General features: G+C 44.0%; 1 protein-coding gene across 2 annotated transcripts in view; it reads left to right on the top strand.

Annotated features, from left to right (window-relative positions):
• The window catches only part of kdm6a (lysine (K)-specific demethylase 6A), a 33,171-nt gene extending 21,452 nt beyond the window's left edge, over positions 1-11,719 (top strand). For both annotated transcript variants that reach the window (XM_074694253.1, XM_074694254.1), the window contains 20 exons: positions 173-271; positions 565-784; positions 1,109-1,249; positions 1,980-2,072; positions 2,164-2,241; positions 2,969-3,076; positions 3,206-3,592; positions 3,689-4,560; positions 7,175-7,304; positions 7,401-7,506; positions 8,024-8,229; positions 8,721-8,773; positions 8,865-8,939; positions 9,037-9,185; positions 9,261-9,375; positions 9,548-9,735; positions 9,858-9,999; positions 10,226-10,352; positions 10,512-10,682; positions 10,786-11,719. In XM_074694253.1, coding sequence (XP_074550354.1) covers positions 173-271; positions 565-784; positions 1,109-1,249; positions 1,980-2,072; positions 2,164-2,241; positions 2,969-3,076; positions 3,206-3,592; positions 3,689-4,560; positions 7,175-7,304; positions 7,401-7,506; positions 8,024-8,229; positions 8,721-8,773; positions 8,865-8,939; positions 9,037-9,185; positions 9,261-9,375; positions 9,548-9,735; positions 9,858-9,999; positions 10,226-10,352; positions 10,512-10,682; positions 10,786-10,812 — 3,487 coding nt within the window. In that variant the 3' untranslated portion in view covers positions 10,813-11,719. The remainder of the gene's footprint in view (positions 1-172; positions 272-564; positions 785-1,108; positions 1,250-1,979; positions 2,073-2,163; positions 2,242-2,968; positions 3,077-3,205; positions 3,593-3,688; positions 4,561-7,174; positions 7,305-7,400; positions 7,507-8,023; positions 8,230-8,720; positions 8,774-8,864; positions 8,940-9,036; positions 9,186-9,260; positions 9,376-9,547; positions 9,736-9,857; positions 10,000-10,225; positions 10,353-10,511; positions 10,683-10,785) is intronic.
• The last annotated feature ends 489 nt before the right edge of the window (positions 11,720-12,208 follow it).

Here is a 12,208-nt window from a genome sequence, read left to right as displayed (position 1 = left end):
CATCAGAGCAGAAAACATACAACCCTCCCTCAGGGTCCATGCTGTCCCCCAAGGTGTTGGCTTGGCTCATTTTGTGGTGAAGTCACCTGCCCTTTTATTTAACCAGTTAAAGGTCGCTTTAAAATATTTGAAATAATGTTTGTTTCTTTGTCCATCACCTTCTTTCCTCCAGGTGCTACTCCAGTATTGGTAAGGTGCAGGATGCCTTCATTTCTTACCGTCAATCCATCGACAAGTCGGAGGCCAGTGCTGACACCTGGTGCTCCATAGGGTAAGGACTGATCAAGTGCTTTCTTACGTTGAGAAAGGCAGAGACATCTAAATTCAGGAAGAAATTGGATGAAATGGTTCATCTGTAGCTCTTAACACATCTCCTGAAGCTACCTGAATGTGTGAAAGAGGTGTTGGTGGGCTGTGGGAGATAAAGAATGAATCCACACATAATTAAATCTTTGGGAGATAGTAGGGTGGGGGAGTCCTCAGGGAGTCACTGGGATTGCTCAGATAAGATGTGAAACTAAATCCTGGAACATGTTAAGAGAGTAACCTTGTCTCTGTCTCCAGGGTTCTCTACCAGCAGCAGAACCAGCCTATGGACGCTCTGCAGGCCTACATCTGTGCTGTTCAGCTGGACCACAGCCACGCCGCCGCCTGGATGGACCTGGGAACCCTATACGAGTCCTGTGGGCAACCACACGACGCCATCAAGTGCTACATCAATGCTACACGCAGTAAGGCCTGCCTCAACACGGCGGCGCTCACACAACGCATCAAACTGCTGCAGGTAGGTCTGCTTTTACCTCACAATTCACTCATTTGTTTGATATTGTGGAGTATTTTGGTGTTTGTGTAGTTCAGTGCTGTGTTTGATGCCAAAGCAGTCAGCTTTTTAAAACACGCTTCCTCTCATTTTAAGTTGTGAGCACTGAGATATGAATGATAATTCATATTAAAGTGTCTGAACACATTTTCCTCACTTGTAATTGTAAAGCATTTCTTCACGACATCAAACATTTCCTTTAATACTTTGTAAACCTGAAAAAACACCACTTTTATGTAGTCTCTGTGGTACCTCTCTAAAGTTTGTGTTTCACACGATTTCTCCTAGGCTCAGTTGTGTAACCTACAGCCAGGTAGTCTGCAGAATAAGAGTAAAATGCTTCCTAGTATTGAGGAGGCGTGGAGCCTTCCCATTCCTGCTGAGCTCACGTCCAGGCAGGGGGCCCTGAACACAGCACAGACACAGCAGGTGAGATCCAGCTCGTACTACAGAGTCCTGACTCTGGGAAACCACTTAATCCATCAAATATATCAGGACTGTGTACGCTGAAGCCTTACTATCATACTTATACGTTTTGTCCAATGTCGTATAACACTCCGCATTGAAGAATAGCTTCACAGTTCCTGTCTGACATATAAAAAACTGAAGGAAATACAGAGTCACAATCTCAAGATGATATATAATGTGACAATTCTTACACAATTTGTTGAATCTGAATCAGTCTTAAAACTAGGAGATGGATCTTTGACCTTAGATGTGAATAAAGGCCCATCATTAGCAACATATCAGTTTCATTCTGCATTCTTATTATAGCAAGTCTGATTTAATTTTGATGTTAGATTTGATCAAACTAATGTAATAGCTGAGACTTTGTCAGTGATTTGAATAGGTTATCTGCATGTCCTTAAAGCCCTTCAATAATGCAACACTGCATTGCATTATTCCACATCTCAATCACAGCATGAATACTCTGATTATCACCTTAATCCACATCTGCCAGTTCGATTAAGGTGGAAAAGCTGTCCGTAATTAGAGTATTATCCAACATTTTATAATATATCAGATTCTTGTGCATGTTGATGTAGCATCAAGTGTTTTCTCAAGTGCTGATGAAAACAGTAGTTTACTTAAAGAAGAACGGTTCTGTTGTCAATTTCAATCCATCATTTCCTCACTCACTGCATCTCTGTCCCTTCAGGCTTGTAAGGGGGAGGCTAGCCAGACCACCAGTAACCACACAGACCCACAGGCCAGTCCTGCCAAGAAGAAACGCACTGCCAGCCCAGTGAAGGTACACCTAAGAACATTAATGTTAAAGTGTGACTGTGCTGAATGACTAAGAAGATGAGAGTGATAAAACCACGGTTCTGTCTTCCTCATAGGGTGCTGCAGACTCATGGGTAAACAGCCCAAATCAGCAGCAGATCCCCAGCTGGTACTTAACGCCACAGAAGCTTCAGGTAGAAAACACCTTTTCAAAAGACTCTCTGTCTTATCAAGTATTATAAAATACAGTTGGTGATAAATGTCAGACGGAATCAAGCTCTCTACAAAAGCATGCATTTGTTTTGCAAGAAAGCACTTTGGTTAGGTTGAGGATTTAATGGCATTGTGCTTGTTCCTGCTCCAAACAGTCGTTATTTAATGAACCTCTAAATGTCAGCTGTTAGTTGATCTCTGTCCTGAGGCAGTTTGGGATCCATCTCATCCAAAGCCTGAAGTTATAATGCCACAAATGAAAGTACACATGTATCCTCTGAAGCTGTATGGTAGTTAAAGGAGATGCTGGATGATTTTTAAGTCTTCTGTCTGAACTTTGGCCAAATTTGATAAGAAGTTAGCTAACACAAGGCTCTATGTTTGGGCAGTGGTTGGGGCTAGCTTATTATATTCATGCTTTGGGGTATTTTATGCTCTTATTTGTTCCAAGAAAAATGTAAGAATGATGAATGATTCCCCAACTGGGTATTGTGGTTCATGGTTTTCATTTTTTCCTCATGTTCTAAGAATCATCGTGACTTCTGATCAATGTCTGAAAATAATAGATGTGTCATGAAATGCCTGAAATATTTAGATAATTTAGTTTTTGTGCAGAACTATCTGAAGCTGTAGTTCAGCTGCAGACTAATGTGCATCATGTTTTAAATATGTGAGCTGCTTAATGAATGAAACTCTGTTAACATGCAGCATCTGGATCACCTGAGGAGCAACCGAGCAAACCTCAAGCCCTCCCAGGTGCAGGTGCTGGAGCAGCTGGAGAACCAGTTCTCTCTCATGCAGCAGCATCAGCAGCAGGTACAAATGCACACCTGTGATAACAAACTGATTTTATGTAGACTGTAACTCAGCCTGTTTATTTTAAAGTATTTTGTTTTTGTGCGTTTGTGTTTGGTTTGAATCTCCCTGCTCCTCACTTCCTGTCAGATGAGGCAGCAGGCAGCAGTAGGAGGTCAGCCGCGGCCCAGCCTTCCCAACGGTCCTTTGGCTGAGCCCTCCCTCAACCCTGCAAGCCTCAACCGCACCTCCCCCCTCAACCACACAGCCATCAGGCCCCCGTGTGTCACCCAGCCCACAGCCAACGGATCCTGTTCTTCAAGTCCCTCAGCGGGGCTGCCGGGACACCTGGACAAGAATCACACCCTGGGACTAGGAGGTGGCGGCGCGAGCAACGGAAACGTGCCTTACCCGCAGCAGAACTCTCTACCTCACAACTGCACAGCCGCCAGTCACCCCAGCACCAGCAGCACTACCAGCAGTCCCAGTCACACAGACGAGACCTGGAGGAGCCAACAACGCAACACTAACACTCAGGTACCACACCAATCACCTGGAGAAGACAAAGACAATATTATTACTATTTTATCCTCTATTTTTCTGAGTGTGTTTTCTTCTCCACTCTGTCGACAGGGGCTTCAAAAAGGTCCAGGTTCACATTCGGCAGGTCCCAATGGAGAACCTCCTTTCTCTTCCTCCTCCTCCTCCCCTCACACCATGTTCTCTTCCTCTGGCATTCTGAATCAGGTCGGACATTCCTCTGGGCCCTGCACTGCCTCCTCCTCTGCCTCCTCCTTATCCCCCACCTCCCCTCAGTCCACGCCCAACCACCTGTCCTCACCCCCCCACTCCGCTACTACCTCAGGGGTCCACACCAAAGACGCCACGCCTTCAGGGGGCAACAGCAGCAGCAACGGTGGAGCCGCTGCTTTGCCATCAGGTCCGGAGGCCACTGTCAGGCATTCAGCAGGGACACCTTTAAGTCCTGGCTCCGCCCCCGCGCAGGGATTGACTAATCACGTCCAGCCGCGGGTGACGGACAGCGCTGCTGGCCTGTCTCAGCCCAGCTCTCCTGCCCCTGGCGTGCTCACTTCAGACAATCCTCAGCTCTCAGCCTTGCTAAAGGGAAAAGCCAATGCGACCAGTAACGACGACAACAATAACTACAGTAACCACGGAGGCTCTTCTTCAGAGAAGATCAACAATGTCCACCCGGGTCTCCATGGCGCCACCAAGACGCCATCAGAGCCCACAGGGGCTGTCAGTACGCCGTCTCCGTGCTCTGCAGACCCTCACACCACTAACAGCCTCTCCTGCCTTAACAGCCCGTCCAGCACCAACAGTCAGGGGCCCACCGTCAACGGGAAGGGCCCTGAGGACTCCCAGAGCCCGATGAAGGTTGAGCCTTCAGAAGGAGCGCCGAAACACAGCGTCCCTGCTGGTCTGTCGCCCTGGTCCTCAGTGTCCATCTACCCCAGCTCCAGTGAGGTGCTCAAAGCCTGCAGGTAAGAACAAACAGACTTTGAGGTTCATTCCCTTTACCAAGATATCTTTTTGTTTTGTTTGTTGAGTGTTCTGTTTTGTAACTTTGAGGTCAACCAGGAGAAGGTCTGGTAACATACAGAAACAGAGTTTTAGTGGACAGACTTTGAGCATCCAGCAAAAGACTGTCTGTGGTTGTGGTTTTGTTGCAGAATTGAATTTGATTTATGTTTCAGAATATGAAATGTGTTAGTTCATTGATGATTTTGGATCACTATCTGTATGCTGGTTACCTTCATCGTTCCCACATTTGGAAAAGATCTCTCTTTGTCTCAGAATAAATCCTAACTCACAGAAGATGTCAGACACAGATCCAAGTGCAGCCCTCAGTATCTGACGGTTAAACTTTGTTTTTTAATTGGGGTCTGACAAAACTCTTTTTTTTTTTTTTCTTTTTTTTTTTTTTTTACCTCACAAAGGAACGTCATGATAGACTGTGGTTAGAGCCTAGTCAGCAAAACAGTCAGCTGATCATTTGCTTGTTTTATTTTAGGGCCATTAAGATAGCTATTTTTGAGGTTTTGACTACTGGTTGAGATTGGAAGTGAAGTGAGAGATGTTGCTCTGGGATATTTATGACGAGCATTCCTTTTATTTTTGTTACTTGAATTACCAATCAAGCAAGAAAACATCTGGATCATGATCAAGAATTGAGAAAAAAAATCATCATGGTTTTGGTAGATGAAGGTTGACCTGCATGCTGTGTGCACATTATACTTTGCTACTCTGCTTTGTGTCAGAAACGTATTATTTTAGTTTACTGACAGCTAATGATCTGGAAATCTTGCTTTTTAAAAAAGTTTTCAGTTCAATTTGGTTCAAACAACTGATTTCTGTTTTAAAGGCAGGGTTCGTACAGGTCCTTGAAATCCTTGAAAATGCTTATTTTTTCATGTTGTGTTTTCAAGGTTTGAAAAGTACTTGATTTTCTATTGGGGTGCTTGAGAATGCTTGAATTTATAATCGTATATAACTACTCAGCCTCCTAATTCAACAGATCGATCCAATAGAGAGAAATAAAATAAAATTGTGGCGGAAAAAAAACGTTCCATCTGTTGGGCTCGCGGGTGTAACATAACTGGTCTGTTTATATTTGCGTTGTGACGTCTCCCCCATGAGGATTGTTCCTTAAACAACATGCCGGGAGGCATGACCGTTGACTGGAGAAAGAAAAATACAAATTTTGGATTAAACGTAGCGCAAATCCCCGTGCAGCATACTGCAATGTATGTAAAAAGGAGATTGCAGTGGAAGCTATGGGCGAGTCGGCACACGCCAGCCACATGAAAGGTACCCTGTCAGCCCTACACGTTAATTAGCCAATTAGCCTGCTACCTGTTGAAGCTAACCAACTTTTTATGCTACATGCGAGGCATGAGTGATGAAGGAAGTGTCCCATTTAACTTAAAGGTAGTGTTGCCTGCGGGTGTTTGCCGGGGCAGGTTATAAAATAACTGCGGTCGGGCGGTGACAAGTTTTGTCTACAAATACCGGGTCGTGCCTGGTCTGAGCATACGGCCGCGGCGGAGTGGGAGGCTCGCCCTGTACATACGAAGGAACGAAACGGCGTTTCTCATTGAGACCCGGCACAGACGAACAACAGTCATGTGATAACCTGCCCCGAGCATCAAACCATAAAGGTTAGATGGCTCGTTCGTGCTAAAGCCGCGCTACCGGCTTGGTTTATTATAAGCGTCTGAGATGTGGCTATCTAACTCATTGTTTGAGAATAATAAAAACCATAGAATTCGATACAAAAAGTAGGGCTGGGTTAAAAAAAAATCGATTCTCAAAATTAAAAACGATCCTCATTTTCAAAATTTGACATCGATTCATAAAGTCCAAGGATCGATCTTTTAATTAGATTTGTTCAGATTAATTCTGAGGGTCTGAACTGGAGAGTCTGAGAGTCTTCAGACTGATCCACTGAGCTGTCAGCTGCTTCATTAACATACACTGTGTTGGGAAGGGTGCGTTTAATTTGTTCTCCCAGTCTGCCCTGTTTGTGGACCATCTACTGTGGAGGGATGTTGTTTTCACAAAGGAGGGAGCTGCATTAAAAAAATTGTTGTAATATAATAAATTTAATATAAATCCTCATAATGCTCCTAATACTCTTAGTTTCAAAGATAATGATACCAGTTTCGTCAGCAAGTGATGAGAATCAGTTCTTTGAGAAGTAGTAAAAAGACAAGAATCAGGAAAAAAAAATGCTGTTTTTTTTTGTAAATGCGAGTCCTCTCTGTGAAGTTGTGAACAAATGTGCTGTTAAACACAAAACAATGAAATTGCCATTTTGTGTGCACATCAATTTCTTAACATTATGAAATTATCAACTGCTCACAGTACTTGAAAAGTTTGAAAATTGACCTTGAAGTTCCTTGAAAAGTACTTGAATTTAACCATGAAAAATCTGTATGAACCCTGTAAAGGGCTTCTCCAAACTTTTGAGTTCCCCATTTTGTTAAGTGCTATCCAAAATAAAAATATAACAACAGTGTGAGTGTTTTGCTGATGGTTGTGTTTAAGCTCAGTGAAATGATGTGTGAAGCTTCATGAACTCTGACTTCTTTTTAGGAACCTGGGGAAGAACGGCCTGTCGACTAGCAGCATCATCCTGGACAAGTGTCCCCCTCCTCGTCCCCCTCGCCCTCCCTCTCCTCCGCTGCCAAAGGACAAACTGAACCCCCCCACGCCCAGTATTTACGTATGAACACAGTCACACACCGTAAACAGGAGAGTTTGAAATGTTGTGTTTGTGGCTGTAGCTCTCAAAGTTTCCTCCTCTGTCTCTGACCTGCAGCTAGAAAACAAGAGAGACGCCTTCTACCCTCCTCTGCATCAGTTCTGCACCAACCCTTCCAACCCAGTCACCGTCATCAGAGGACTGGCTGGAGCTCTGAAACTAGGTACGAGGCTGTCACACATGCGTGCAGAACATAAACTGAATGTGTGTGAGAACGGCTGTGAGCGTGTGCAGCAGGATGTTTCCGTCTGCTCCAGCCTCACATGGCTCTGTGGGTGTGTCTCTGTGATCATGACAGGCAGTGTGTGAGTGTGTGTTTGGATGACTTTGACATGTGTGACAACAGCACCACCTGCAAGTGAGAAGTGTTACTGCATGTGTTTGCTGGAGAGGAAAACAAGGAGGTTTATGCCAACAAGTTTCAAACACCTGCTCTTCAAACACTTTGGCTTATGATCTCATTATGCAGGGTTTGAGTGTCATAGACTATTATTTTATTGGTTTGTGAAGGATTTATTTTTGTGAAATTAGATTTAAGGACAAATTGACTATCCTATCTTTCTGCCTTTCCAACCAAAGTATCTCATTGTGATCGCTCTTATGAAGACAGTTAAATAGCCAACTTCTTTCATACCTTTTGAAATAAACTATAAAATGTCTTCCTCCTCCTCTACATGTAGATCTGGGCCTGTTTTCTACTAAGACGCTGGTGGAGGCCAACCCGGACCACATGGTGGAGGTGCGGACTCAGCTGGCTCAGCCCACGGATGAGAACTGGGACCTGAGCGGCAGTAGGAAGATGTGGCGCTGTGAGAGCAGCCGCTCACACACCACCATCATCAAATACGCTCAGTACCAGGCCTCGTCCTTCCAGGAGTCTCTGAGGGTCAGTGGGATCACACACACACGCACATAAACACGGCTGATTTGTGCAGATGCAGAAGAGCTGAATTAGTTTATCTGCCACTAAATCATAATCCTCTGTATGATCCTGTATCTGTTTCATAATCCATTTTTGTCAGAGATGTCAGAGATTGATTTCTAGTCATAAAATTTGACTTTTCCAGATTTCCTTCTGTCTAACTCATATTTGAGTCTTTTAGCTTTGAGTATCTGCTGAAATCAATCCCTGATGTAAAGATTCAAACATGCACCAGACAGCTTTAATTCTGAGAAACTCAAAGCCAATCCAGTTTAAATAATAAATGCCAATTGTTCCTGCAGTGCACGGAGACAGAATCTCATTTTCCAAGAAGTTCCTCTATCTTTTAATTTTTTGTCTGAGTAGAAGAAACAAACTCTTTGCTTTGTCTCTTTGTGGTAGAACTTTTTAGACTTCTTACAAAAGTTTAAATTTATTGTTTTCTGTTGCGATAGGAGGAGAACGAGAAGAAGAAGGAGATGGAAACTGAAGCAGGTTCATCCGACAGGTGAGTTCTAGTCTTTTCTCTGAGATCAGCTCGCAGTGTTTGCCTTCATATCTCTTGACCAACTTTATCTTCCTGCATCTTTCTCTCTCAGTATGCTGCGGCGCAGGAAAGGCTCTTTCAAACACATCAAATTTGGCACCAACATTGACCTCTCTGATGAAAAGAAGTGAGTGATTGAATGAACATATCACTTTCTGATTTCTTATCAGTATATATTTTGTTCTTATTGAGTCTGATGATAACCTCTGTGTCCTTCCTCTCAGGTGGAAACAGCAGCTCCAGGAGCTCTCCAAACTTCCAGCTTTTTCTCGAGTGGTGTCAGCGGGTAACCTGCTGAGCCACGTGGGTCACACCATCCTGGGTATGAACACAGTGCAGCTCTACATGAAAGTGCCAGGGAGCCGGACCCCAGGTTTGTAAAAACTCAGACAATTATGTCCTCTGCTGTTTATCTCTCCTTGTTTCTAACTCATTTTTTATCTTGAAGGTCACCAAGAGAACAACAACTTCTGCTCGGTGAATATCAACATCGGTCCTGGTGACTGTGAGTGGTTTGCTGTGCCTGAATCATACTGGGGCGTCATCAATGACTTCTGTGAAAAGTAAGGCTCCAAACGTGATCATTTTTGCTCAGCAGTTTGACTCTGAAATTATCCTTCTATCTATATTTTATACAAAATGACGAAAGCTAGCAAAACTGGACACAGTTTAGCTAGAAGAAATCAGCTAGTTCATTGAATTGACAATAACTGGTGAGCATGTTTTCTATCTCAGGAACAACATCAACTTCCTAATGGGCTCCTGGTGGCCAAACCTGGAGGATCTGTATGAGACCAATGTGCCTGTCTACCGGTTCATCCAGCGCCCGGGAGACCTGGTGTGGCTCAACACAGGAACAATCCACTGGGTCCAGGCCATCGGCTGGTGCAACAACATCGCGTGGAACGTCGGCCCTCTCACAGGTAAGAACCGAACAGAGTCTCTGCAGGTTAAAGCTTTATGATGGGGAGCCTGATCCTCAGCTGGTTTATAGAAACTGATGTAGAAATGTGAAATAAGTGTGTATCTTTTCTTTTGTTGTCAGCATATCAGTACAAGCTGGCAGTGGAGCGTTACGAGTGGAACAAGCTGCAGAGCGTCAAATCCATCGTTCCCATGATCCACCTCTCCTGGAACATGGCCAGGAACATCAAAGTGTCTGACCACAAGCTCTTTGAGATGATCAAGTGAGGACTCGCTGCTACTCTATGACAGTTTGGTGTGTTCTTCCCCATTTGAACTATCCTCACTGGTGTGCGTTTGTGTGTGTGTGTGTGTGTGTGTGTGTGTGTGTGTGTGTGTGTGTGTGTGTGTGTGTGTGTGTGTGTGTGTGTGTGTGTGTGTGTGTGTGTGTGTGTGTGTGTGTGTGTGTGTGTGTGTGTGTGTGTGTGTGTGTGTGTGTGTGTGTGTCAGGTATTGTTTGTTAAGGACTCTGAAGCAGTGTCAGATGCAACGAGAGCTCCTCCTGAATGCTGGGAAAGAGCTGGTATGGCATGGACGGACGCAGAACGAGCCGGCACATTACTGCAGCATCTGTGAGGTAAGAGCACAAAATAAAACCTCCAGTGTTTCCACCTGAGAGCTGAGCTTCTGTTGGTTTGCAGTTTTGTTTTTTCACTTGAACGTTCGCTGAAGTCAGAACTGAGAGATGAAACCTGACACTGACTCTGTGGTGCCTTTCTGTGTTTTCGCTGCACAGGTGGAAGTGTTCAACCTGCTGTTCGTCACCAGCGAGAGCAACAGCAGAAAAACATACGTGGTGCACTGTCAGGACTGTGCACGCAGGGCGAGCTCCAACCTGGACAACTTTGTGGTGCTAGAGCAGTACAGGATCGAGGACCTGATGCAGGTTTACGACCAGTTCATACTCGTAAGTGTCTCATTTTCCTTTACCAAACAATACTTACAGTGCCTATCTTCCATTTACATCATTTTTGTACCATTTTCTTGATGTGCTTCGTCTCCTCCCACAGGCGAGCCCCCTGCCCTCCTCCTCGTGATGCTCTCACTATTAAACTGAGGACTTTGAACCACAATCTGAACTCTCTGGAATCTTTTCCTTCTTTTCTGATATTCAGGAAGTGAGCCGGCGGTCTTCAAATGGCGCTCTGTAGCTCTCCTATAAGGCAGCTGGGTGAAAGCTGTGTGTCTATGCAACCTGCCTGGAGCGGTGTGCCCCCCCCTTTCAAAATGAACTCTACAGGGAGGGGGAGGCAGCTCCTCCTCCTCCTCCTTCTTCATCATGACCAGACTGTTCTCCTGCTGGCTCAGAAAAACACACAATCCCACAGAAAAATGATGAATTAAAGTTTTGTACATATTCTGTTTTCACACAAAGACTACTGACTTTTCCTTTTTTTTTCTTTGAGACAACACAAGAGCTTTGCCCCCCTCCCTCAATGAGAAGTGTTTAGCATAGCTGTTCTTTTTATATGTGAGATAGACGCCTCCTCCTCTTCCTCCTCTTCTTCCTCCTCCTCTTCCCCCTCAGTCAGGAAAAAGCAGATGTTTTGTTTAAAGTTGAGTGACACTTTCTCCCCCTCCTCTCTGAAATCCTTTCTTTTGCTGGAGCTTTGATGAGTTACTTTTGGAAACAGGAGGAGATATTTGTAGACAAACAGCCACGTCACAGAGAAAAAGGGTTGCACACAGACAAAAGAGTGAACTTTAATTTGTGTTTCTTTTTTTATTTGATGTAAATTTACACTATTTATAAATGCATATTTATTGCTTGAGAATATTTGTTGATGGAATGCTGTAATTTTTCCAGAGTACCTGCCATTAAATTTGAAGGAGCCTTGTGATTTTAAGCAACGGCTCTTCCTACGTTTTCTATATAAATAAACTGCTTAGTAAGCGTTGTACAGAGACCTTACTGGAAATAGGTTTATTGTTTGAAGGATGTTTTATGAGTCAATAAACAAAAACTGTCTTTATTTACATCTACAGCTCCATTCAACTTTTTGAAACTTTGTTTCTCAGCTGCTCTGCACTCCCGCAAGTCTGAGGTGTGAAGGTAGAAGGAAGTTCAAAGCAAGCAAATGGACTGGGTGATGGTATTCATATCATGCAACAAGCGTTTGACAGGTGGGAAATTATGCACACTGAGACAGCCTCGTACTCCTTTCCTCACCTGTGGCTTTCTTCACTCTTCAGCTTATGTGGCAAATTAGTCCAGTTTGACACATTTGCTATATAAAGGCAAGGCAGTTAAAAGTCATAGCAAAATCATAGCAAAAGAAAACAGTTAAAAAGCAGATGAATTTTTTTTTTTTTTTTTTTTAAAGGTTTAAACAGATTAGACATAAAGACCAGTATATATGGTGTCAGATTCTGGTCAAAACATTACTTTGTGACCTCTGCTTCAGGGAAACTCTCCCACATTAAAGGATGCAC

The sequence above is a fragment of the Halichoeres trimaculatus genome, unplaced genomic scaffold (genome assembly GCF_033239565.1).
Source record: "Halichoeres trimaculatus isolate MK-OKI-2021-1 unplaced genomic scaffold, fHalTri1.1 fHalTri1_scaffold_19, whole genome shotgun sequence".
Taxonomy (NCBI): Eukaryota; Metazoa; Chordata; class Actinopteri; order Labriformes; family Labridae; genus Halichoeres; species Halichoeres trimaculatus.
This window is presented reverse-complemented; position numbering and strand designations above follow the sequence as displayed.